At 59.9% G+C, this 26,860-nt stretch overlaps 2 protein-coding genes across 2 annotated transcripts in view; one reads left to right on the plus strand and one right to left on the minus strand.

The window, feature by feature from the left end:
• Positions 1–1,402: 1,402 nt before the first annotated feature.
• On the plus strand, positions 1,403–24,052 carry LOC115908147 (semaphorin-3D-like). Its single transcript, XM_030956520.1, has 18 exons — positions 1,403–1,530; positions 13,003–13,206; positions 17,621–17,781; positions 18,463–18,525; positions 18,749–18,868; positions 19,179–19,281; positions 19,382–19,510; positions 19,814–19,959; positions 20,187–20,301; positions 20,409–20,478; positions 20,828–20,972; positions 21,049–21,271; positions 21,378–21,466; positions 21,951–21,992; positions 22,251–22,408; positions 22,613–22,677; positions 22,848–22,978; positions 23,063–24,052. The coding sequence occupies exons 2-18, from the start codon at positions 13,083–13,085 to the stop codon at positions 23,474–23,476; spliced, it is 2,298 nt and encodes a 765-aa protein (XP_030812380.1). The 5' UTR covers positions 1,403–1,530; positions 13,003–13,082; the 3' UTR covers positions 23,477–24,052.
• Positions 24,046–26,860, minus strand: part of RAD54L2 (RAD54 like 2) — a 68,791-nt gene continuing 65,976 nt past the window's right edge. Inside the window, exon 23 of the mRNA XM_030956519.1 lies at positions 24,046–26,748. Within this exon, the coding sequence (XP_030812379.1) occupies positions 26,681–26,748 (68 nt within the window). The 3' untranslated portion in view covers positions 24,046–26,680. The remainder of the gene's footprint in view (positions 26,749–26,860) is intronic.

The following is a 26,860-nucleotide window of genomic DNA, read 5'->3' on the forward strand; positions in this document are numbered from 1 at the left end:
AGAGGGCTCACAGCGCTGACCTAGCCTTAAATGGAGCTCCCAGTCCCGTGGGCAGCAGGTGGGTGCGTGGGGGCTCACCTGAGGCCACTTAGTGTCCTCAGGGCCTCAGCAGAGTCTTGGTAACTCCCTTGGGTCCTTCTGTTTCTGGGCTGTAGGAGAGGGGCCAGCAGCTCTCTTGCACAGACAGGGAAGTCCCTTTTCACCAAAGTTCTGTTGGGCTGTGCCTGATCCATTAATTTGGCTCTGGGGTGCACTTCTGAAATCCATCTCACAACTTCCCCCACTTTTGGATTGTGTCCTGGAGCAGCTCAGGAGAGGCCTGGCTTGGGCCAGTATCAACCAGATTCCTTTCAGATGAAACCAAACCCAATATGCTCCAGGAATGCACCTCATGCTCCCCAGCCACTGATGGGCGTTCAGGCTGCAGGATCAGCCCAGAGCCTGTCTGGAGCTAAAAAACACCTTGTAAATCACAGAATCATTTAGACTGGAAAAGACCTCTAAGATCACTGAGCCCAGCTGTTAACACTGCCAAGCCCACCACTAAACCATGTCCCCAAGTGCCACTTCTACACGACTTGTGAATCCCTCCAGGGGTGGTGACTCCACCGTTTCCCTGAAGAGCCTGTTGAAATGCTTGACAATCTTTTCAGTGAAGAAATTTTTCTTAATATCCCATCTAAACCTTCTCTGGCAAAACTTGAGGCCATTTCCTCTTGTCCTGTCCTCTTGTCCTGATTAAACCACAACACATTTGTTGTCTGGGGGAAGAGCCTGAGCCCCACGCCCCAGCTCCACCCTGCTGCCAGGGAGGAGTAGGGAGCAATAAGGACTCCTTGTACCCCCTTTTCTCCAGGCTGAACCCCCCAGTTCCCCCAAACCCTCCCCATTAGACTGAGCCCTCGGCTCCATTGCCCTTGTCTGGACATTCTCCAGCACCTCAATGTCCCTCTTGTAGTGAGGGGCCCAAAACTGAACACAGGATTCAAGGGGAAATACATAGTTAATCCATCAGGTCCTTGGATATCTGTGTCTGCTCCTGCAGCACTGTGCTTGTGCATTGGAGCCCAAATCCTCCCAGATTTGCCTTTCCATCACATTTCTCTCTGGAGCTGCCCATGGACCAGGGCTTTCCTTTCCAGCCCTGATGCCCGTGTCCACGAGCCTCTCCCATCCACGGCTCTTTGCCTTCCCAATCCACAGCAGGAGCGCTGCAGCCGGTGCTTTCCTATCCCCCTCCATAAGCTGGGCAGGGATGGAACTTCCCGGGAAAACACGATTATTTGTCCCCGTGGCTCCATGGAAGCCCGGCAGCTCCCGCACCGCTAGATGGCAACTGCGCCGTGCGCATGGAGGGGACGCGGAGGATCCCGCAGCCGGGGCTGGCTGAGAATGAAGGGCTGCCCCCGGCTGTCCTCCCACCTCCGGCTCCTCCTGCCGCCTCCAGGTGCTCTGCCTGCCCTGGGAGAAGCCGCTGGAGCCGCTGGAGCGGCGGCAGGGTGGGCATCGCCGCTGGGAGCCCGCTGGCCGGTGAGTAATGAGCGATGGGTTTAATTAATCGTTCGTGAGCTTGGGCAGCCCGGGCTGCTCAGGGCTGCCTTGGCTGGCTCCGTGAGAGCTGCCCGGGGCGGCATTCCCGGGGGGAGCAGGAGCCGGGGCTCCTCTGTCCTGAGTTCTTCTGCTTGCCCTGTCAGCTCCGTTGTGTTTTACAGCTTCGTGCAGGGTAACTCACGAGTGACTGGGCTTATCCCAGCCCCTGCGAGGAGAGCAGAGCTCACCCTGCCGCTCTGCTTGCCCCAGCATGGCATGAAAAGTTCTACTAATCCTTATGGAGTCATGGAATGGTTTGAGTTGGAAGGGACCCTAAAGACCACTTTACTCTAATCCCCTGATCTTCTATGTTTGTCGTATCTTTAATGCTGTAACTTGGGTCCCAGGAGGTTTCGTGCTTTTTTACTACACTGAAGCTGTTTCCAGAGCTGGTTTTTCTAGGGTTTCTCAGCTTCAATGCTCTGCTTTGTTGCTGAGGTTTAACAGCCCAAAACCCACACTGGGCTAATTGTCACTAGCCCGTGCTGTGGGCTTTGCCACGGCTCAGACATAACTTTGTCAGATTTTTCCTTCCTCACCAGACAAAAATCAGCAATTTGCCTCCAAAATGGTTGTGTCATTCTTGATGTAAAGAGAAGAAAAAAACAGCCTTCCTAATCAGTGAGGGAATTGTCCTCTGCTTGGGCTTTACAAGATCTGTTGGAACAGGGAAAGTGTGTTCCTTCAACCCCCTCTGCAACGCCTCAGCTCTCAGAAACTCGGGTCAATGATACAGCAGGCAGAAAAGAAACAGAGCCTGAGAAATGCTGAGTGCTTTCCAAAGGAGTCCCTTAACTAATGATCCCTCTGCTTGGAAGCATCACAGATCTTGGGGATGGATGGCCAGGAGTTGGGAGCCTTGCATGCCTGAGTGTCCTGAGAGTGATGGGTGGGTTTTGGTGTGAGGGGCTGATGCTCAGGGTGAGGGAGGAAGGAGAAGCTGAATGGTTGTTTATGCCCAGAAACAAATAACAAAACACTGGAAGAACTTAAATTAAGACAAAGAGGGTAATTTCTTTCTTTCTATCCTCAAAACAAGACCACCCTTGGCATGAATCACAGCTCCTGAGTGTGTGCCCTAGAAGGCAGCCGGGCCATGGGATGCGCTGCTCACTGGAAATCAGCTCCAGTGAGCCTGCCCTTGCTTAAGGGCTTTATTGTCTTTAAAGAACCACTGCTTTGATCCAGCACTGTCAGGAAAATACTGCTAAACTGGAAAGCAGCATTTTTCCTGCAGCCATGTGCCCAGGGGAAGGGGGAAGTGCTGCAGGAGCTGTGGCCCCAGAGCTGCGGCCGTCCCGCACACATGCCGGCCACGCGCCCCGAGCGGGAGCCATGGGGAGCCTTCTCCTGGCCAAGTGGAGCGTGGCCCAGCTTTCTGCAGGCCACTCCTCGCTCAGCCTTCAAAGGGAGGGGTCAGGCAGCCCTGACGGGTCACTGGCTCTACACGATGGGCTGCTGGAACAGACAGATTGCTCCTGCTGAGTTAACGCCATTGAAAACACAGAGACACAAACACCCCGGTGATTAATGAGCCGGGGATGGGGAAGTCAACCCGAAAGCCAGGGCAGAGATATCAGCCCTATAAGAAATATGGGAAGAATTCACCCCTAATCTAATCTCGCTGAATTCCACAAGCGTGTAAGACAGAGATCATTTGCTGCAGTTCCTTAGGTTGAGAATTAAACAGGAAACCCCCAAAGATGTGAGATGTTCTCCCAAATACCATCATGCCTGTGCACAGAGGCTGGAGAGCAGCTGCCACAGCCTGAGCCATCTCCTCTGGCTGGACAAGGTGATGCCCAGGCTGTGGTGCTGCCAGCAGCAGCATCCAGCAGCCCCCAGCTCAGGACAGGGAGGGGGAGCCCAGTCTGGGCTCCTTGGCAGCTCTTGCCCTTTGCCAAGCCCAGCCCGAGCCAGCAGGGCTGCCAGAGCTTCCAGATGGGGGTCCTGCTGCCTGGCTCTCTGCCGTGCTCCTGTGGCACCCTCTCAGGTGCTGTTTACAGCAAGCATGAAGATTTATTGTAAGTTTTGGCTCCCAGACTCTTGGAGCTGCCTCTTCCTTCAAGTTTGGTCTCTCCCCACTAGGTCTGGGATTACAGTGAGAGGTGGCTCAGAGGGTACAGGGCAATTAGATCCTTACAGGCCTCACATGGTTACAAACCACAGAGATCAGTCAGCTGAGTCACCTCCTGGCCTGGGGGGCAGCCAGGAATGGCCTTTGGATGGGGAACAGGGGGACACACCCAGCCTCACCTGCCCTTTTTGAGGAGGCCCCCATTTGGAGGAGGTCAGATCAGGGGATTGTGCTCCCCAGTGCTTGGAGCAGGGAGCACAGAGGGGAGTGGGAACAGGGAGAGAGGATGAAAACAGTGTTACCTGCCCTGGACTGGGTCTCCATCCTTGGTCCTCTCTGGTCCTTGCAAGCCACCTGACATCTCCCTGCTCCTGCCCTGCTCAGAGGAGCTGGCTGTACCTTCTCCAGAACATTTTACCTGGGGAAACTGAAGCACAGGATGGTGAAAGGACCTGTGTAAGTGACAGGGCTGGACTCACAGTACAGGGCACCAAGTTATTCTCCCTCCCTAAAGACTACTTTATCCCAAAACCCAGCCATAAAGTCCCAGCACCTCCTTGCAGGGAGATGCCATGAATGGCAGTGGTTCTATGGTACCCCAAAGGGAGCACTCTATTCTCCTGGTAGAGATAAGCCTTTATTACTCCCCAGTGTAGTCACTGTAGGATATTTGGGCTCTGCCCTCTCCATGCTCCATGTACCCCCGATCTCCCTCGGTTCCACTGTACCTGCAGGGATGTCACACGTGTGCTCCAGACCAGCACAACCCCTCTCCACCATCAGCATGGCATGACATGAGCACAACTGCTGCCAGCATCAGCCCCCGCTGGCTTGGGAGCCTGCCCAGGGTCTGGTTTCCCTGGAAGGACACTGCTCACAAGCACTCAGCTGTGTGGGGTTATTGTTCTGCTCTCGTGTGCTGGCGAGCTGCCATTTATTGTGTGCAGGAACTCCCCTGCTTCTCCCACCGTCAGATCCAGGTTTATTTCCCCCTTCTCTAGGAGGAGACCACTGATGTCAGCTAGCTTGGCCTGAGCTCTTTGTAGTGTGAAAAGGGAAACAAGGGCTTTCAGTTTCAATCTGTGCCTCGCTTGTCCTCTGAGGGGGAGCTGGCCTTCCCACGGTGTGCGTCCCCAGCGGGCGGGCGGTGACAGTGACAGCTCTGCCGCCGTGTGCCAAAGCCACGTGCATGGAGTCAGGCTCAGAGCCGAGCTGCCCTGGGCTCTGGGAGGATGAGCTGCTCTTTGGGGGAAGATGAGACACCTGGGCTCAATGCCTGCCCTGCTGTGCTTCCCATTTGACCATGAGCAGGTCACTCTCCATGTGTGCCTCAGCCCCACACCAGAGTAATGACACCATGGTGGCTTTCCATGGTGGAACCATCACGGTGCAGATGAGTTCATGGGGGCAGAGTGGCCTTCAGGTGAGGCAGGGGTTGGGCAGGAGGACCTGGCACATGGTGCTGTCTGCTTCTGACCCTCTGGAGAGAGCAGGAGCAATGCTGGGATGGGGTACCCCCACTGGTGTCCATGCCCTGGGCTGGCTTCTCCGTGTTTGCAGGGCAGGGAAATGACAGAAGCAGGGGAGCCGTGTGCTTTGGGACATCCTGCTGCGGCTGCCCCGGTCCCCCAGAGCAGCGCTGTGACATTGTGACACCAGCACAGCGCCCGACCTGTCCCAGCCCCGCCAGCCGCGCTGCACCTCCAGCTCTGCCCGGAGCCCACCCGGCCTCTCCTGGGGCGAGACACCGAGCAGCTGCCCGGGGGGAACGGCCCCGAGTCCGTGCCAGGTCCCTGCTGGTCCCCGATCCTGGGAAATACCCGGCACAGGAGCCGCGGCCCTGGGGCAGGCAGCTCGCCGGGCCACTGCCGAGGTGCTGGGGGGATGGCAGGGCTGGCAGGGCTGGCAGGGATGGAGGGATGCCAGGGCTGGCAGGGATGGCTGGGATGGCTGGGATGGCAGGGATGGCAGGGATGGCAGGGATGGCGGGGATGGCGGGGATGGCGGGGCTGGCAGGGATGGCAGGGATAGAGGGATGGCGGGGATGGCAGGGATGGAGGGATGCCAGGGCTGGCAGGGATGGCAGGGATGGCAGGGATGGCAGGGATAGAGGGATGGCGGGGATGGCAGGGATAGAGGGGATGGCGGGGATGGCGGGGATGGCGGGGATGGCGGGGATGGCGGGGATGGCGGGGATGGCAGGGCCGGCAGGGATGGCAGGGCCGGCAGGGATGGCAGGGCCGGCAGGGATGGCGGGGATGGCAGGGCTGTCAGTGCCCCGGGAGCCCGCAGAGCCGTCCCCGCTGCCGGAGCGCGCTGCTCCGCGGGGCTCCGAGGTTTGCGAGGCGGAGCCCTCACCCGGCAGTCCGGGCTGAAATTCCCGGGGAGCCCGGCCAAGAGGCTCTGAGAAGAAGCAGATAACAGGTCAGGCACCTCCATCCTCATTAAAATACTTTCTCCGGCGGAGCCCCCACGCCTGCCCAGCCTGTTCCAATTAGCGCAGCGCCGGGAGCAGCGCTCCCGCTGATGAAAACAAAACACGGCCGGGGTTTCAAGTGCCGGGGGAGGCGGGTGGCCCAGCTGGGACAGGGTGGCCCCGGGACTGCGACCGGCAGCCGTGTCGCTGGCTGGCAGTGGTGAAGGGCTCATGAGCCGGCTCACCGGGCAGCAGAGCAGGTGTTTCATGGGCAGCTCCTGCCCGGAATGGGGAGATGTGGCCAAGCTAAAAGCACTCTGAGTGGTGCTGAGCATCCCTGTCTAATAGGTTTGGAGGTGGGAAGCAATAATACCCAGGTGAATGAAGGAAATCAATGTTGCAGATCCTGTGGGTTTGCTGCAGAAAGCCTTGGCATCTTCAGGGAGGAATCAGTGCTGTCCTGGGAGTGCTGGGACAGGCTGCAGCCTGCCCAGGAATTCTTGGGAACAGGAATTCTTTCCCCAAGGCTAGCTCTCCCTGGAGACACCCCGGGGATGGAGCTGTCCCTGCCAGCCCTTGGGTCTCTGCTGGAATCCTTTGCAGGGCTCCCACAAGGACCCAACCAAACCCACCCCTCTCTCCAGAGGCCACCAAGGGGCAGCAGCCCTGGCACTGGGCTCCAGCTGGTGCCTCAGGGCTGCTGAGCTCTGTGTCGAAACCTCAGGGGTCACCCAGGGAGGCTTTACAGGCAGCCCATGGCAAGGAGCACGGGCAAAGCTGCCCCTTGCTGGAGTCCCGGCTGGTCCCTGGCCTTGGAGCCCCTGCCAGCTTTGAGCACATGTGGGATTCACCCAGGCTGAGCCTGGAAAATCTGAAGCCCAGAGAAAACTCCTGGGTGGGGCAGGGGAGCCTCCCCCAGGCTGTGCTGGGTGTCAGGCCATGTGGCAGACAGGTGACAAGGGTGGCTTCAGCACTGGGGTATAAATGGCTCTGAGGAATTCAGTGCTGCCTCCGGGGACCCCCGAGGTTTTGAGAACCTGGTCTGGCAGCTCAGCAGGCAGGCACAGCCTCTCCTCTGCCTTACTTGGGTACCTGACACAGCATTAAAACTTGGCAAGCCCCCTCCAATGAAGTGTCTCTTCTGAGGAGAGACTGCAGGAGCTGGGCCTGTTTAGTCTGGGGAAGAGAAGGCTGAGGGGGAATCTCATTAATGCACATAAATATCTCAAAGGTGGCTGCCAAGAGGATGGTGCCAGAGTCTCCTCAGTGCTGCTCAGCAACAGGATGAGGAGTAATGGCCATGAAGCAAAACACAAAATTTTCACCTCAACATGAGGAATAACTTTACACTGAGGGTAGCAGAGAACTGGAACAGCTCCCCAGGGATGTTGTGGAGTTTCCCTCTCTGGAGACATTCCAAATCCACCTGGACTCATTCCTGTGTAACTTGGCCTAGGTGACCCTGCCTTGACAGGGGGGTGGACTGGATGGTCTCCAGAGATCCCTTCCAACCCTTATAATTCTGTTATTCTGTGAAAGAAATTTAAGCTTCTCAATAGCACTAGGAGGCAAATTGGGAATTTAGTATGCCGAGTCAGCCCAGAGTTAACACACCAAGTTAACCCACACTTGTCCCTCCTCTGCTCTGTCCATGGAGGAGCCCAATCCTCTGTGAATTTTCCACTCCCCACTGGTGTCCCAATGTTTGCCCACTCTGGGAGCCCTGGGGTGGGCACCAGGACTGTGGCACTGCTCTGTGCTGGTAGCTGCTTGTGCTCTGGCAGCATTTGAGATGAGAGCAGATCTGCAAGGTGCAATAAATGCTGTGACTCCATTCAGCTTTCTCTGTACACTGGACTTGCTGCCCCGCTGGGGCTGGGTGCCCTTGGGGTAAATCAGGAGGAGGAACAGAGGAAGTCCCATTCAAGCAGCACATTCAGGAACATCTAAAGTCCTGCAGGGGCTGGAAGCAGGGGCTGATCCAGCCCTTCACTGTGCCTGTCACTGTGCCCTGAGACAACACTGCTGGGCCACCTTCCCAGCCAGACACCCAAGAGCCAGGCCAGGTCAGGCTTCACCTCTCAGCAGCAAGGGAAAGGTGGGGACTGAGCCAGCAGCCTCTCAAGAAAGGGATTAGCAGGATGTTAAGGGAAGCCAGCTCTTTATCCCTTCATAAACAGTTATTAATACCCTGGCCAGCCTCAGGCTTGGCAATTCCCCACTTGCTTTCAGAGGATGTGGTCCCAACTGGAGGGTGCCTGCAGCTGCTGTAATTCAGGGAGACAAGCACTGAGCTCTGCTCTTGCTCTGGGTGTCCCCACAGGCAGCCAGGTCCCTCTGACAGCACCCAGTCCCCAGGGCTGTCCCTGCCCCAGTGCCGCTGTCACCCAGTGCCCATGGGCTGGCAGAGGTGACATCCCGAGGGTCTGCAGGGTGCCAGTAGCACCTGGGTGCCTTCCTCCCCACCCGTGGTGCTTGGCCCACTCCAGCAGGGCTGTCTGGCAAGGAAGGGTGGTCTGGGGCTCACTGCGGCCAGGGGACAGCAGTGGGGGGATGTCCCGGCTGGACGGGACCCTGCTGGCCCCAGGCTGTGTGATGGCAGTGGCGGGGCTGAGCCTGGAGCAGCCCCAGCCTTCTGCTGCTGCCCAGCAATCCCTTATCCAACCCCTCCAAAAATCTCCTCCCTTCCATTTCTGCAGATCTGTGTGGGCACATGTGACCTGAAGGTTTCACTGGGACCCCGATACTCCCCAGGCACACCGTGCTGTCCCAGTGCCACCCAAGCTCTGGCACTTGGTTTGTGGTCCCAGCTTTGATGTCACGGAGCGGGACCACCACGTCCTCCTCCCACAAATCACTCAGCACCTCGGGCTCCCTCAGGGACTGGCTCTGCCCCAGCCTGGCCATCGGGGGAAGGCAGGGAGGGCTCACCACGTGTCTTTGTCCTTCCACCGGAGACATCGACAGCTGCCTCTCGCTGCAGCTGCCGGGGTATCCATCACCCCGCAGGGATGGAGCGGGACAGGCACAGCCCGGGCTGAGCAGGGCTCTGTTCCAGCCCTGCCTCAGGGACAGCTGCGGGCAGCGCCGGGGCTCGGGGCCAGCAGCTCCGGCTGCGCCCGCTCCCCTCACACCTGGCGCGGCATTCCCAGGGCACGGAGCACGGGCAGGCCCCCAGCTGACCCCAGATGTGTGCGGGGTGGGCACCCGCGCTGAGTCCTCCGCACCTCCTGCCCTGGCTTTGCCCTCAGTTCCCTTGCCAGGCTGTGGCCCCTTTGTCCCGGCTCCCAAAAGTGGCAGAGAGGGAACCACCCACAGCAGGGCTTGCGCTGGGAGAGGCAGGACAGTCTCAGGAGCCTGGGAGCCAGGGCTGGGGTGCTTGGGATCCTTGGGAAGCCCCAGCCCCATGGAGGGGGTCTGGGCTCCCCCCTCTCACAGTGAGTTCTTGCCCGGCGCTTCTGTCCCCTGGCGGGGACGATCCCTGTGGATGGATGCTGACCAGGCTGCCGTGCCTCTCCTCCCCCCGTTCCTTTCCCGCGAGGTTCCCCAGCTGTTGGGGAGCAGCATTTCGCCCCCCGGCCCTGGCAGCCCCGCCGTGTAAGCGGAGAAGGCGGCAGGCTGGGGATTATCGGGACAATCGGGGCTGTGACAGCAGCGAGCACATGGCAGCGCCGCTGTCGGGGCTGCGGGAGCTCAGCTCGGCATGTCTCCTTCTCAGAGATAATCTACAGCCTGATAAACCCGCTGCCAGCGCCCTTCCCCCTCCGAAATTTGGGCCGCTTTAAACTGTTCACGGCATTGCAACACAAAGGGGCTGTCAGGAGGAAATTGGTGCTGCCGCGGATAAATGATCCCCTCCTGTACCCGTCTCAAACAGAAGGGATTTTATCTTTTCTCCGGGCTGCTCACTCTCTGGCAAGGCTTTCCAGGGGATTTTGTGTGACAGCCCAGAACCTCAGACCTGCTGGACTTCTGTTCTGTGCAGAACTCAATGCAGCCTTACAGTAATTAAACGGAACTTATAAAAATGAGGGAGTGACTTTCTACACAGCCAGATAGTGCTAGGTCAAGGGGGAAGTGGTTTCAACCAAAAGAGGAGAGATTTAGATTAAATGTCAAGAAAAATTCTTCACTGTGAAGGTGGTGAGGCCCTGGCACGGGCTGCCCAGAGAAGTGGTGGATGCCCCATTCCTGGAAGTGTCCACAGCCAGGCTGGATGGGCTCAGAGCAGCCTGACCCAGCGGGTGGCATCCCTGCCTGTGATCATCTGGAACAAGATGATCTTGAAGGTCCCTTCCAACCCAAACCATTCTGTGATTCTGTCCCTTCTGCAGATCTCCAGTAGAAGGGGAGGGAGGGAGGGCACAGGGAAGCTGCTGGGACCAGGGCACCTGATGGACTGCTGGCAGACTCAGCCCAGCACTGTGGTGTCACCTGCTGTGCCACCTGTGCCTGGCACTCCTGGTCACTGCCAGCCCCCCAAACAAGGCTCTGCCATCCCCCAAGGCCTCCCCTGAGAGTCCCGTGGTGCCAGGAGTATGAAATGCCAGCCCCCTGCCTCCCTTCTCTTGGCAGCCCACCCTCATCAGCACCTCCCTCTCCAAACTGAGATGGAAAGCGTTGCAGCTCTGGACAGTTGATTATTTAAAGCTGTCGGGAGTGTTTAATTTAACCCTGGATTCATCATTCCCAGCTTGTTTCCATCCTCCAGGCACCCGAGCTCCCCCTCTCTGTGTAAACTCTGCGAGCTCTTCCCCTCCAGCTGGTCTGCTTCCCGGTGTCCCTGCAGTGACTGGCACAGCCAGGGATGCCCCTGTGCCAGGGGCTGTGGGCACAGGGGGCTGTGCCAGGAGTTTAGCCGGGGGTCAGGAGCTGGATGTGCCTCACCACAGCCTGGGCACGATGGGAGGGAGCCCCTAAATGCCCATGAAGGGACGACACCGTGGGAAGTGTTTCTTACCAGAGGTTATCCTCTGGCAGTTTTTTTATTTCCTTATCTGCTGCAAACCCCTCGCTCCCCTATGTCTGTGCTCAGCTCTGCCAGGGCTCTGGGACCCTCCTGGGCATGGCTGTGGCTCCTGCTGCCATCAGGCCTGCTTGTGGCATTGCCAGGGCAGGAGATGGAGCTCTGGTATAACTGAGCTGTACAGGGGAGTGCATGCCTGGCCCTAAATTCACCGTGTGTGAACGTGTCCTGAGGCAGGAGCAGTGCCCTGCCTGCCATCCTCAGAATCCCAGCCTGCCCTGGCATCCCCTGGGTCATGAAAGGTTCCTCCAAGTTTGCCCTAGCCCAAAGTCAGGCCTAGCACAGACCCAGTTCCATTTATAGAACCCTTCAATTAGAGGACAGCATTTTCCCAAGTCCTGCAGAAACACAACACACTTTGGCAAAGGAAAAAAAATCCCTGTCAGATGCCAGCCCCGTCCTTGTGGTGACCCCTGGGGCAGCATTGCTCACTCAGGTGCTGGGCAAAGGAGGGGCTGAGATGCAGCTTGTCACTGCTGCAGCACTGCCTGTGAATCCCCATGTGGCTGATGGGTTCCTAACAGAGAACCCCACCTCTCCACAACCCAGGACCAGTTAGAGCCTGGCTAAACCCATCATGCTCATGGGGTGGTTTTTGTCCCCTCCCTAGGCAATGGTTGATGTGGAAAAGTGCCCAGGAAGGGCTGACTGGGTGGAGAGAGCTGCCCCAAACTAAAGAGAGACAGAGCACAGCACAGCCACCACCCTAAGGTCACATCCATGTCCCAGCTTGGTGCCAGGTCTCCTGTCCAGGGGAAGGACCTGGAGCAGCAGCAGGTTGTGCTGACCAGAGAGAGATCCAGGCAGTAGTGAAGGCAAAAAGGAGCTGCATCCAGCCCAACCACAGTTTGCTGCTGGGAGGGAGAGGAAGCCCAACCACACCAGCCCAAGCCCTCCTCCCTAGGCAGAGCTGAGCATTCGTCCTTGTGCAAGGCAGCGGAAAGACTTGGCTCCACCATCCCTTCCACATCCCATTGCTGGGATGGCAGGAATCCCCTGCTCCTTGTGCCAAGAGCCTCTGGCCAGGGATGAGCCAAAAAGCTCATTTTAAACCTTTCAGTCATGGGACTGGAAGAAGTTAATGTGCAGCAAGAGGGGGAGTTAGTCAGAGCTGCCATGCAGGGACCAGGTTTTTATTAAGTGGAGAAAAAGCCTCCAAGTAGCCTGGATTAAGTGGTTAGAGCTGGCAGGCCAGCCCTGCTCCTGGCAGGGGCTGTGGGAGCTGCTGTGGGAGGCTGTGAACCCCTGTACCCTCCAAAGGGGGATATTAAAGAGGGGGTGTTGAAGGATGTGAACCCCTGAACCCCTCCAAAGGGGAGTATGTGTTACCAACCCACAGCATCCTGGAGCCAGCGGATGCTGGTGGCCTCAGAGAGCTCTGTGGTGACAAGGAATTTGCAGAGATCCTAGCCAGAGCTGTGTCATGCACACACAGAGCCACAGGTGATATTGGCGAGATCACAGAAATGGCATTTATGGGTGGTGCTCCAAAACATGAATTCCCCTTTCAGCGAAAGGGATGAGGTTTAACCCCAAGCTGAGAACAGATGAGTGTTAGGGATCCTTCAGCAGGCTCTGCCAAGCACTGGAGCCCGAGCAGATACTGAGCAGAGGATGCCCAAGCTCTGAGAGCCCGTTGGAGGGTTGGAGGGTGCTACTGCCCTCACATCAGTCACCTCCAGGATGCCCAAATCCCAGCTCCCCCAGGTTCCACACGATGTGGGTGCACTGGTATCACCCCACACCTCCCCTGGGCAGGCTGGAACAGCTGCCCTGTGAACTCCCTGGGCATGGAATGTGCTGGAGCCCCCAGGGGGTGGAAGGTAGGAGGGTGCCAGTGCCCACACTGCCCCAGTGCCCATAGCTGCAGCCTCTCCCCTTCTCTGCTTGCAGCTGGCATCAGAGGTGGCATCTCGACGCTGGACCATGGTGCTGTGAGGGCCAGCAGACCCTGCCCACTGTCCTGTGCCAGCATGAGGGCTGCCCCTGGCCACTGGCTGTCCCTGGCCACACTCCTGCTCTGCCTCCTCCTGCAGCAGCTGGGCAGCAGCAGGGCATGGAAGCAGCACGCCCCACGCCTCCGCCTCACCTACAAAGGTAAGGGTTCCTCGGGGTCTGCACCCTGCCTGGGAGGGCTGGACAGCTGTGTCCTGGGCTGGGGCTGAGCTGGGTACCCCTGGGGATGTCCCCTGCCTTCAGCTCACAGGGACACTGAGCCCTGGGACAGTCTCACCAGCCTCTTCCTCTGCCTCCCACCACCACAGTCCTACCCCAGCTCAGCCCCTCTGCTTTTGACTCTCCTGTTCTGTCAGTAGAGACTGATCCCCTGTGCAGATCATCTCCCTGCTGCACTTGTCCCTTCCTCCCTGCATCTGTGTCTCTGTTTGGATGGTGAGTTCTTCAGGGCAGGCACAGTTTGCTCCTCTCAAGCCTGATGCTTTGGTGACCTGAAGATGCAGCAAGGGCAGACTGACAGCACAAAACTCAGCCCAGAGAAGTGTGGGAAGGGAGCACCTAGAGGGGAATGGCCTGAGCAGCTAGAGCAGAACCCTGCCAGCCTGGCAGCTTTTCACTCTGCCATGAACCTGCAGCATGGATGTGGCCATCTGAGCTGCTTTCAGCTTCTCCTGTGTGAAAAACAGCAAGCCTCTTTGGAGGATGGCAGCTCAGCACATCCCCAGTGCTGCCCTGGATGTGGCCATCGGGAGGGCCGGCTCAGCCCTCTCCACAGATGAGATTTGGTGGAGCAGCTTTCTCATGGGCACAGCACACCAGGCTCCAGGGCCATGCTTGGCCCATTCCATCACCCTGAGAAGCTGCTCTCCAGGCAGGGGCAACCAGCACAGTGAAAGATGCTCCCCTTTGGTGGCTGGAGAGGGCTGGACCTCCCAGGGGTGCAGGATATCTGTGTGAGGAGATGGCCCTGCTGATAGCCCAGCCCAGAACCAGCCCAGCTCTGCCTTTCCTTGGAGCCAGAGGAGCAGATGGGCCTGCTGGGGCAGCTGGACAGAAAGGGGACTGGTGACTTCAAAGCCCCCCAGTGTCCCGGGCCAGCATGCCAAGAGCCCTCTGCCTTGGGCAGAGGCAGGAGAGGAAGCTCCCAGCATCAGGAGGGCTCAAGCACGAAGTGAACAATGGTTGAAGGGATGTGACTCATGGACAGCACGGGGCAGGTTCAAGGACACAATGCCTTGGGAAGTTTAGGTTTAGAAACTTCTAGGAAAAAATAAATAAATAAAAGGAGGGCTGTGAGAGTCCATGCACGGGACCAGCCCGGCCCTCAGATCCCAGCACGGATGGGGGTGGCGGGCAGAGCCTCGGTGGGGCAGGAGGAGACGTAAGCAGGGCCGAGAGAAGGAAATGACAGCAGCGAGGCCCGGGAGAGCACAGGAAGGATGGGGCACAGGGCACGGGGCCAGGAGCAGCAGCAGCGCCTCCCGCCCTGCCCAGAGCTGCCGAGGAGGTTTAGAATAGCACACGGGGCAGCCGGGGCTCGGCCGGGTCAGGCTGGGTCAGCCCCAGCGCTGCCTGAGCTCAGCCTCTCCTCCCCCAGGCTTCCACAGCAACCCTGCCAGCTCCTCCTGCGGGAACATCCCAGGAGCCGGCACCGGCTCCTCTGCCAGCCTCTGATCCGCAGCCAGGCCGGACTCAGAGGCTGCCACCACTCAGCAAGTGCTCCGGAGCACGGGGAGGTCACAGGGCTCTGTTATCACCCAAGGGCTGCCCTGCACGTCCCTTGTCAGCCAACAGCAGTGAGGTGCCAGAGCCTGATTTAGCACCAAACTTGCCCTGGGCTCCAGGGATCTCCTCCGTGGGCTGCTGTGCCTGTGAGGGGGCAGGGGACAGGGCAGCACAGCCGGGCTGTGACCCCAGGAAGCTCGGGGTCATCCTGCACGGGGATGCTGTGGCTGAGGGGCAGGAGGAGATGATGGATGGGACAAGGCCATCCACAGTGCTCCCGGCAATAAAGACAAACACCGTGGCCTTGGGAGATAGTGAACACAAAGGAGAGGATGTTTCTCTGGGCTCACCCATAGATTTGGCCGTGGCATGGCTGCTGCAGAGCCCCCCTGGCTCCCTTTCTCCAGCATCAGGTTTGGATCTAATGACCCGAGGGTGAGAAGAGGCTGGCGTTTGTGCAGCAGCTTCCTGGCTCTGGATCCCAGCACTCGATGTCCCCTTGGTGAGGGAGCAGAGCCATGGGGTCAGGCTCAGACCCTCCTGGTCATTAACCTGCAGGAGGGTGCAAGTGCAGGGCAGTGAGTCCTTCCAGGGCTCTCCCACATACTGCCAGAGGCAGCAGAGAGGGCGCTTCAGCACCCTGCCTGACCTTGTCCTCACACAGGGTTGACAGTGACCAGCCAGTGACATTCACTGGGACCAGGCTTGTACCCATTCCCCTTAATTACACTCATGTACAGGATGAGCCTTTGCCCTCCCACCCAATCCCCCTCCCGGAGCCCTGTCTGACATTTTCCCCGGATCAGGCAGGTCCTGGGAGCACTGAACGATGCACCCACCCTGTTGGAGATCCAGCAGGGACAATGGCCCGCAGGGAGGGACAGGAATTCAGCTGTTAATCCCATTCAGCTGGTGGGAAGTGGCTGGGAAGCCTTCTGCCCTGTATCTCCGGCACCCAGAGAGCCCTTGGGCACTGAGGGAAGCGGGGCTCTGTGGTTTTTGTGGCAGCAGGAGGAGAAACAGTAGCTCCCTGATGTGGCTTGGAGCTGCTGCTGGCAGAGGAGGATTTGTGTCCCCGCCGGAACGGGAGCTGCCCGGGGCAGGGGAGAGGGAAGCGCCGGCTGGGAGCCAGCCTGGCCGCTGGGCGCGGGCAGGGACCCGCGCTGCCGGGCCCAGCAGGGACCAGAGGACATCCGTGGCGTCTCCAGCCCGCAGGCTCTGGCCTCGCTTCCCCTCTGCCCTGGAAAAGGAGCGGAAGGAAGTGAGACAACCTCCCGGGGCAGCCGGTTCCCTTTGGATGGAGCCGTGCCTGTGCCCACGTCCCCCGCACCTGCGGCCGGGGCCGCGCGTCCGCCCGCGCTGCATCCAGCACCGGCTGCCCCGAGCGCCTCCTTCCCCTGCTCCTGACACTCTGCTGCACTCCATGCGACTTTGGGCAGACTTTCAGCCCGGATCTTACAGGTTTCCCTGAGTTTCCAGCCACATTCCACCCCCATTCAGCCCCCATCCAGTGCAGCCCATCTCCTCCTCCCATCACCCTGCGCTACACAAAAGCCAGGAGCAGCCTCGCCAGAGGAGGCAGCCCTCTGTCCCCAGCCACGTCCTGTCATTTCTGGAGAGGGAAGAGATGTGTTATAACTTCTGGAAGCTCCAAGGACTGCCTCAGTGCTGCTTTGCTCCATCTTGATCCCTGGGAGCAGGGCTGGGGCTCGCAGCTGCTGCGGTCCCGTGTCGGTGCCGCCGCTCCGGCTGCACTGGGGGGGGGTCGCCCCACAGACCCCCCCAGACCTGGCACTGCACATCACGGACCAATACGGGCCCCAGGGATGTTGTTTCCGGAGTTTTAACCAAGACACAACAGCTTATTGTCCTCCTCACACACCCACATGGCCACAACTGCGCCAGAAGGGCCGGGAGAGCCGCCCCGGCTGCTGCACGGGAGGAGCTGCACGGGAGGAGCTGCACGGGAGGAGCTGCACGGGAGGAGCTGCAGCCAGAGCAGCAGAGCCTTTCCCTCTGCCCTGTCTCTGCTCCCAGAGGAGTGCACTGGGGCAGGGCACCCCTGGATCTTTCCCTGAGCCAGTCCAATGCTGGGTTTAGGTTACACCTCAGGACACAGAGCGGGAAATGTGGGGTGCTGCGTTGGGGTGCACTGGAGGCACAGATGGGCATTTTCCCTACAAGGGTCAGTCCCAGTGCATCCACCCACCTGCCTGACCCTGTGCATGGGGTAGAGCCCAGCAGCCACTTCACAGACTTAGGGGTGGGTGCAGAGGGTGCTCAGAGCAGGTTGTGTTGGCTCTGTTTCCATCCAGCCTTTCCTTGGAGGGATGCTTTGCCCCAGCAAACAGTAAAAAACCTCCTTTATGTAAATTCTCTTGATCTGAAGCCTGGGGAAAACACACCAGGAGTCACAGCAAGTGAGTCACCTCTCTGCTCCATCATCTGCCCATGGTTTCAGGGTGGCTTTGGGGCTCCAGGAGCTCCTCTGGAAGGCAGGCTGGAAGCTGAGAACTCCGAGCTACTGAGGCTGAACCCCTGTCCTGCCCTGTGCCTGCAAACAGCCCAGCCAGGGCAAGGTCAGAGCAGTTCTGCTCTCTGTAGGAGTGACTGTTTCCCTCAGTTAAGCACATAGAGGAGGCTCCACGATGAGCTCAGGGGCACCAAGGCTGGTGGGTTTTGCCAAGGCAGTGGCAGGAATGTTGTGTACCCTTGGAGCAAGGATAGATAACCAGAGCTGTCCCAAAGAGGGAGGCATGGGGCCTCTGGCTGCAGATTGTGTCATTCATGGATGAGTTTCTCTTTCTCCCACCTTGTTTGTGTTCCTCAGACCTGCTGAAATCCAACAGCTCTCGCCTGCTGCTGGCCTCAGGGGATGGGATGGATTTCCAAGCCCTCTTGGTGGATGAAGACAGGGCCTGGCTGATGGTGGGAGCAAAAAACCATATCTTCCTTCTCCACCTGGACCATCCCAGCAGAGAGCCTGAGAAGGTCAGTGCTGGGAGGATGGTGGCCCAGGCCAGGCTGGCCTCTTCCTCCCTGGGAACCACTCCTTGTTCCAGCGCCAGGGCGTGGAGGTGGATGTGCTGTAAACCGGGCTGTTCTAACCCCACCAGGGACACATTTACACCAGGATGTCTCAATCAGTGGGGTCAGCCCATCCCTGGTGGAGCTGCGCCCTGCTGGGAAGGGCTGGCGCCGGAGGGACAGGGTGACTTGGCCAGGAGATGTGACCTGGGTGGGCTGCAGGCAGTGCCCAGAGCCCTGTGTCACACCCAGTGCCTGTGCTGCCTCCAGAGCTCCAGCAGTGACTCCACTAATGTCATCCCAAGACATCCTGCTGGCCGGCTGTACGGCCGGAGCCCAACAAAAGAAAATCCCATTAAGGGGCTGCAGCCTGGTGTTCCCACAGGCTGGGATCCAGGAGAGCCTGCCCACAGCCTGGGTGGGCCAGGGCACGCCCAGGCTCTGTCCCCAGGCCAGGTTCACTCCGAGTTGCTTTGGCAGGCTGCCCACTGGGGACTCAGGGGGTGTCAGACCTGTGCCAGAGCAGCCCCACATCCTCGCTGTGCACCTGAGCCTGGCAGCGCCTGCTGCCTGAGCCCCTTCCCCCTGCTGCCACGGCGGGCTGAGGGAAGCAGGGGCTGCATCCATGGGCTCTTTGTGTTTCAGATTTTCTGGCCAGCCCCCAGGGAGCAGGTCGAGCACTGCCAGCTGGCAGGGAAGAACGTGGAGGTAAGCAGGGCTGGCAGCCCCCAGCCGTTGCCTTTGGCAGCTCGGCACTGATATTAAACAACCCCATCAGCCCAAAGGGGAGCCTGGGGGTCTGCCTGGAATGGCGCTGTGGAGCCAGCCGGAGCCGAGCCCAGCTGAGCAGCTGCCAGGACAGGCTCTGGCCGGGCTCTGCACCCCCAGCAGTCAGCACAGCTCAGCCCTGACAAACATCTCCCCTGCGCAGACCGAGTGTGCCAACTTCATCCGCCTCCTGCAGCCCTTCAACCACAGCCACGTGTTCGCCTGCGGCACCGGCTCCTACCAGCCCGTCTGTGCCTTCATCCAGCTGGGAGCCAGGGGGAAGGTGAGGGACACCTGGACAGACAATCCCTATGGCAGAAGGTGCCAAGGGACCCCTCACCCTGAGAGCAGCAGGAGAGGGATCCCCAGAGCCTCGGGAGTGCCAGCCTGGTGCAGGCCCTGCATTGGCATGGAGAGAGCAGCTCTGGCTTGGGAGTGTCAGAGAGTCCCAATGGGCGTGGGACCAGGTTCTGGCATCCCCCTGAGGAGCCCACTCATCAGAGACACACCAACCTCCTTCCCACTCTTTCCCCCAAGTTTCAGCTTGTTCCCAGACTGCCCCTGGGCTGACATCTCCCCCTTGGCTCTGGCAGGGTGCCAGGGCTCCCCGCATGCAGCTGGTGACCCACTCCTTGGAATCGGGGCGAGGACGGTGCCCGTACAGCCCCCACGAGCCCTTCACAGGAGTCCTCATCGGTAAGAGGGAGGGAGGAGCAGAGGGGAGGCTGGGAGGGCAATGCTGGGAACAATCTGTGATGGGAGGTGCTGCTTCCCACCCACACCCCCGACCCTGCAGGTGGGGAGCTGTACTCAGGCACCTCCAGTGACTTCATGGGCAGCAGCGCTGCCTTCTTCCGGACCTGGGTGCACGGGGCCGAGCAGAGCTACATCCGCACGGAGCAGAACCAGGACCACTGGCTACACGGTAGGAGCAGGGGCACCTGTGGGGAATGGGGGCCTCTCCTTCCAGCTGGGGAGAGGCTGGGGCCAGCACTGGGGCCAGCATTGAGACCAGAGCTCTGACCTGGGCCCTCTGTCCTTGCTGGGGGAAAGCACTGATGAAGCCCCTGGGGGACCCATGCTCCAGTGCATGTTCCACAGCCTGAGCACTGGGAATGGTGCTCTGTGTCCCCTCAGTGCCTTACACTGCTCCCTAGGACTTTCAGGGCAGAACCACAGGGTGGGATCAGGGCGCAGGGCCACATTGTGCTGCTTCTTTCCTCCTCAGAGCCTGTGTTTGTTGGTGCCTACACCATCCCTGATACCTACAACCCCCACGATGATAAAGTCTACATCTTCTTCCGTGAGACAGCCATGGATGCTGGGCAGTGGGAGCAGCGGCACATCCACGCCAGGGTGGCCAGGGTCTGCAAGGTCAGTTGCCAAGGCAAACACTCTGTGGCCAGTTGTCCCACCAGGTGGGCTTTTACCTCCTCTGGACCAAGGAGCATGTCAAGCAGAGGAATGTGAGGGTGTCACTGCACACCTACCACAGACAGAAAGCTCAGGGCTGGGGGTGTCCCTCTGTGGGAATGAGGAGGGCACAGCAGTGAAGGAGACTCAGAGAGGCTGGACTCATCCTGGCTCTTGGTGCCTGGCAGAACGATGTTGGAGGGAAGCGCGGCCTCATCAACCGCTGGAGCACGTTCCTGAAGGCCCGCCTGGTGTGCTCCATCCCGGGGCCTCAGGGCACTGAGACCCACTTCGACCAGCTGGGTGAGTGCCCAGCCCTGTAATGCAGCTCCACCAGGGCTGCTCCCTCCAGCACGGCCCCGGGATGCCCACCTGCATCCTGTGCCTCACCTCCACCCCTCTCTCTGCAGAGGATGTTTTCCTCCTGCGCACCCGGGACCCCCAGAACCCCCTCGTCTTTGGGCTCTTCACGGTCTCCAGGTGAGCAGGACCCCGCGTGGGACAGTCCAGCCCCCGCCAGTGCTGCCCCCCTCAGAGGGAGCTCTGTGGGGAGAAGGGCAGCACCGCCACCCAGCTGGCTGAGGAAGGGCCGCCAGCATTTCCCTGCTTTCCCTGCTGCTGGTTCACCAGCACATCGCTAAACCACAGTTTTGCGGCTCAGTCAGTGATCCCCAGGCTGCACGGGCTGTGTCAAAGCGATTCCTGTCACCCCGGGGTGCTGTGCGTGACTCCAGGGCTGACAGGGACAGCGTGGGCTCGGGGGGGGCTGTGCACACACCTGGTCCCCGTGGGCCAGCGGGGACACTGAGAGCCCTGCGCTTCCCCACAGCGGCGTCTTCAGTGGCTCTGCCGTCTGCATCTACTCCATGGCTGCCGTGAGAGCCGCCTTCAGCGGCCCCTTCGCCCACAAGGAGGGATTCGACTACCGCTGGGTGGAATACAAGGGCCGCGTCCCCTACCCCCGCCCCGGCACGGTGAGGGAACGGGGAGCAGCTGGAGGGGGAGTGGGACGGACTGGGCTGGCCCTAATGCAGCTCCTGTGTCACGCAGTGCCCCAGTGAGACCTACGACCCCCTCCTGCAGTCCACCAAGGACTTCCCCGACGAGCTGATCAGCTTCATGCGCAGCCACCAGCTGATGTGGGAGCCCGTGTACCCGCAGGGCCGGCAGCCCGTGCTGGTCCGGGTCAATGTGCCCTACCGGCTGCGGCGGCTGCTGGTGCACCGGCTGGACACGGAGAGCCGCGACTACGACGTGCTCTTCCTGGGCACAGGTGGGAGCTCACCCCGGCCCTGGGAGCGCTGCCACCCCGGGCAGCTCGGGTGCCGCCAGCCCCGGGCGCTCCAGCCCTGACAGCTCCTCCACCCGTGCCTTCACAGATGACGGCAAAGTCCTGAAGGTGGCCCTGGCCGGCGGGATGAGCCGTGGCCCCGAGGTGATCAGCCTGGAGGAGATCAGCGTCACTAAGGTACAGGCGGCCAGGGTGGCACAGGGGGCTGAAGTGAGAGGATGGGACCACACAGGCTCCCGTGGCCGCGGCACCTCCCTGCAGGCTCTGCAGGAAGTCGCTGGCTGCTCTAAGGGAGTTCTCACCTCACTGCTGGGGGCTCCCACCCGCCCTGGGCAGCAGAAAAACACCGAGGGGTGCCAGTGGGACTGGAGCCAAGTCATCTTCCAGCTCCCCATCCAGCTCCTGAGGGGGCATGTGGGTTGCACTTTGGAGCCCACACTGAAATGGGAGGGCTGAGCTCAGGTTTGAGAGCAGGGCTGCTGGGCAGAGCTGTCCTGGGCTGCCCACGCCAGGGGGCCAGCCCAGGGCCCAGGCTCCTTGCATGGAGCCGGTGACCAGGGACCTGGCATCATGTAACCCCCGAGGACACAATCGTACTTGGTAGGCTGGGGCACCCAGGAGGGGCTGATGTGGCTGCAGCACCCTCTTGCTCTCCCTCCAGGTGCCTTCTCCCATCCTGGACATGAAGTTATCACCAAAGCGGGTGAGTGTCCCTTCTGCTTCTCCCTAAAGCAGTCTGGGGACAGGGATAGAGACCAGCTGATCCCAGCCACTCTGCCGGGTCCCTTGGACCCAGGGGGCCACATTTAGGGAACGGGATCCGGCCAGGGCATTGAGGGAATGGCAGGCTCTGTCTCACTCTCCTACTGTCCCCCATTGTCGCCCCCCCAGCATGGGCAGGGCTCTGTTCCCTGCCACCCCAGCCGTGGGTCTGACTGCCCCTGTCCCGCTTCCCGAGCAGCAGGAGCTGTTTGTGAGCAGCACCCACGGACTGCTCCAGCTCTCCCTGTACCGCTGCGAGCTCTACGGCAAAACCTGCACCGACTGCTGCCTGGCCAGGGATCCCTACTGCACCTGGGACAGCAAGACCTGCGCCCCACACCTGCTCACCGAGAAGAGGTGGGTGTGTGCCCGGGCCAGCCCTGCATCCCCCTGCAAGGTGATGCTGTTCGGAGCAGGGAAGGGCAAGAGGCAGCCCTGGAGCTCTACCCATCAGCCAGACCCCTACTGACACTCTGCCTGCCTGCCACCCACCCTTTCCTGGTGCCCCTTCTTGAGGCATTGCCACGGAGGGATCCCACAGCTCTCCCTGCTCTCCCACAGGCGTGCCCGCTGCCAGGACGTGCTGAAAGCTGACCCGCTCAGCCAGTGCCAGGACACGGCAGAGGGTGAGCACCAGCCCCGGCGGGGGCAGCCAGCTGTGCCCAGGGAGCGCCATGGCCCGCAGGGGCTGCGCTGGGAAACCCGTGTCCCCACCGCGGGCTGGCTGTCCGTGCTGCCCTCGCTCCCTCCGGTCACACAGCCCGCACTCAGGGCACTCCCCCCCTCCCCTGCACAGGGACAGCCGCGGTGGACAAGGTGGTTTTTGGGGTGGAGAAGAACTCGACCTTCCTCGAGTGCCTGGCGCGCTCCCCGCAGATCACGATGCGCTGGCTGGTGCGGCGCGGCGAGGAGACGGCCCCGAGCGAGGTACGGGGACAGGGCGGCAGGGACCACGAGCGGGGGTGGCTTTTATCCCCAGGGACTGACCCACGAGCTCTGTCTTTGCCCCAGGTGAGGAACAACGGACACTTCTTGGTGCTGGAGCAAGGGCTGCTGATCCGCCAGCTGTCGAGGGAGGACGTGGGCACCTACGAGTGCCAAGCGGTGGAGCGCTCCTTCTCCCGGCTCCTCACCCGGTACAGCCTCCGCCTCATCAGGCATGAGGCCGCGGAGCTGCCCCCGTACAAACGGAGCAAGGGCGTTGAGCCGGGAGGGACCCAGCAGAGCCCCCGGCCCCGGACTGAGCTGCAGCCGGGCTCCAAGGGCTTCCCGCGGGCCCTGGGGGCCCCGGGCACCAGCCTGGACGCCTACTGCAATGCCCTGCGGCTGCAGGAGCGGCAGCGGCAGCGAGCCTGGCACAAGTGGCAGCACCAGGCCCCGGACAGCAAGAACGGCCGGGTGCGGAGGCACCCGCAGCGCCTGTGAGGGGCAGAGGGAGCCCGGGCTGCCCACAGCTCCCTCCCCGGTCTCTCCAGGGCCCTCCTCGCACGTCGGCACCAGCTCCGGGACACGTCTCGCCTTGCCGTGCAGAACCGCCTCGCTGTTACTACCTCAACCCCCGCCAGCCCCGCCGCCTCTCCGCGCCCCACGGGGCACCGGGGCCAGGGCACGCAGCCCGCGCCGCCTCTCCGAGGCTCAGAGCTATTTACCTGCAGAATATTTATTGTCCTTGCTTTCCCCTGGCTTTGACTGACGATCTGCAGCAGCAGTAATAAGCACAGAGGACAGGGAGGGGCAAGGGCCAGCCGTGTGATGCCTCCCTCTGCTCTGGAGGCGGCAGGATGTTCACCTGGGTGGCTGCCGAGGTGTGGATGGAGCCCAGGTGCTGCTGGAAGCAGCAGGACACAATTTCTGGCTGAGGCTGGGCTGCAGGTGTGCAGAGATGCTCATGCCCAGCCCAGCTCCAACCCACTTCAAACGACACCACTTTCCTTTTTTCATTTTGACATTTATTTTACTGGGAAAAAAAAAAAAGGAGAAGCAACAGGCAGTTATACCAACTTACAATTTATTATTTTTTTAAAAAATGACATGAAACACAAGTAAAAATAAATACATCATATAAACAACAAATTGTTCAAAGTCTCTGTTCTGGGAGATCAGGCGAGCACATCCCGTTGGACAGAGAGAAGAGGGAAGCACATGATCATGCGTGGGGCCAACCGACCGACCCGCCCGGTAGCAATACTCTTTCCAACCACAACAAGACAGGCCACAAACTAAGGCGGTAGTCAAAAAAAGAAAAGAAAAGAAAAAAAAAAAAAAGAAAAAGAAACCCAAACCAACAGAAAACCCCCAATGAGACTCAGTGATGGATTCCTTCAGGCTCCCATGGATGTGCCAGACTCCAGCTCCGAGCTGGGCACCATGAGGCAGTGGTGGTGGTCTGGGAGGTGGCAGAGGTTGCTCTCCCTCACTTGCCCCATCATCCCTTCACAGGGAGCGCTTGCTCCAAGGTGCAAGGGAGCCATCCTTCACTGTAATCTAGCTGGACTATGGTCCCTGTTCAACCTCGGCCCCCCACCCCAGCCCTCCCCCACCCGTGGTCCTTCCAAGACTGGATCAACAAAATTTATTCCAGGGTGGCAAGAAATACCAGCTGTGAAGGTATTTGCTGCACTTGTCCCTGTTGGCCAGGATGCCACCCCCAAAGCAGCAGAAATCCTTGCTCCTTTGGCCTCTTGAATTTGTTGCCCAGAGAAGCTGTGGCTGCCCCATCCCTGGAAGTGTCCAAGACCAGGCTGGACAAGGCTTGGAGCAAGCTGGTCTACTGGAAGGTGTGTGTCCCTGCCCATGGCAGGGGGGCTGGAACAAGACAATCTTTAAGATCCAGCCCAAACCATTCTATGATTCACAGACATCATTAAGTCAAAATACACATCATTTCTAGTGAAGACCCCATGGAAGTCCCACCCTTTGCTTGCCAGAATTTCTCCAAATAGCTGCACCCAACCTCCCCACCCTCCCAGCCACGCCAGGACAATGTGCAGCAGGCTGGGCTGTGTTGTGCCCACCCTGCAGCCCCCCAGGAAGCCCCAAGAGCCGCAACAGCAGTGGGGGCAACAAGCCCACCAAGCCCAGGGCACAGAGCAGCAGCAGCCACCCCATGCCCATGGCACTGTCCCACAGCGGTACCCAGCCTTCACCTCACTCCTTGTCCCCAGGAGAGCAGACCTCCCACCAAAGGCAAGGGCCAAGGGCTGGGTGCCAGCGTAGAGGCCAGCTGGCCATTGCCAAGGACCCCACAGATCTGCCCTGGCCTTGGGCTGTGCTCAGAAATCTTCTTTACTGTCCAAAACCCTCTGCAGAGAGTCCTGCGCTGGTGTCCTCAGTGTCACCCGCAGCCCCTCTGAGAACCAGCAGCTGCTTCCCATCAGGTCATTTGGAGACAGAAATTCAGCAGCAAAAAAAGAATTTAACCCGTGCAGGGAAAGCCCCTGTTCCAAGCTCAGGAAAACCAAGAGAGAACCCTCTGCAGCAGAGTCACATGCTGGAGAGGAGAAACCTCTGGGGAGAGCAGATGAGGAAGAAGAGCAGGCCCCATGGGAGGAGAGTTTTAGAGCTTAGAGAGCTCCTCCCACTGGGGATAACCCACACCCCCCTGTGGCTTCTGTGGGGCAGAGGAAATCCTTCCCATGGCACCGTGGGAGAGCAGGTGCCTTGGAGCAGCCCCAGCCACCGCCAGCTCCCATGGCAGCCCTGTGGTCAGGGCAACTCTGTGACCAAGGCTGTGCCAGGGCCCATCCCCTCCCTCAGGGGGGCCCAGGGCTGGTGGCTGGGTCAGAGCTGGGGCTGCACTGGGGCACTTGCTGTGCAGGGCCCCTGCACTGCAGCTGCCTGGGCTCTGCATGTTTGCCAGCAGCGGGTCACGCACAGGGCAGCCACAGCACAGGAGGGTGCCAGGGCTGTGCAGGCCATGGCCACGCAGACAGTGGAACAGCCCTCACACCTTGCCCTGGTGCTGGGTTAACAGCCAGCCCGGAGCACATCCTGCACCCTGTGGCAGCAGAATGGCAGTCATCCTCAGCTCCCACAGCCACAGGGCTCAGGCTCTGCTGGGAGACCACTGGAGAACATCAGGTGGCAGCACAGGGATGTGCCAGGGCCTGCTCTGGAAGCCCTGGGTGCTCTCCTGGAGAACAAGGAGCAGAGAGGTGTGCAGTCACCAGTACCACATCCAGCCACGGTGCTGACTGCCCCCAGCCACATCTTCACACCTTGTCCCAGCACAGGCCCCATTCAGAGATGATGTGGGAGGGTCCCTTGGATGAGCCCCACGACCCTGACCCCCACAGGAAGGGCTGGGGTGGCCGCAGGGCTCTGGGGGTCTGCTCATGTTCCCACCTCCCACACGCGCCCACAGGTCTCAACACTTGCTACTCTCGACAAGGAAAGCCCTTGCCTAGGTCCATTCACCAAATCCACAGGAAAACTGACAGCCTCACAGGGATGCAATGGACATCTGGGCAAGCTGGTCATACAATCAGTGTCACAGGGTAGTGCATGAGGTGGACACACAGAGCACAGGAGGGCATGACTCACAGATGCAGCACTGTCAAGTCTTTGGAGAAACTTGCATGAACACCATCAGTTAATTTGCTTTGTTACTTTTGTGGGGGGGTTTGATTTTTATTTCCATGGTGCATCCAAAGACAAGTTGTCCAGCAGTTTGCTCAGAACCCCTCGGTTTTCAACTCCTAGGATATGTTAAAGAAGAAAGCACTATTTTAATGTTTGTTTTTAAAAAAAATAATTAAAATAATTTGCATAGCTAAACTGTTGATCTAAGGCTTCTATGAATGGTGTGGT

The sequence above is a fragment of the Camarhynchus parvulus genome, chromosome 12 (genome assembly GCF_901933205.1).
Source record: "Camarhynchus parvulus chromosome 12, STF_HiC, whole genome shotgun sequence".
NCBI classification, from domain to species: domain Eukaryota; kingdom Metazoa; phylum Chordata; class Aves; order Passeriformes; family Thraupidae; genus Camarhynchus; species Camarhynchus parvulus.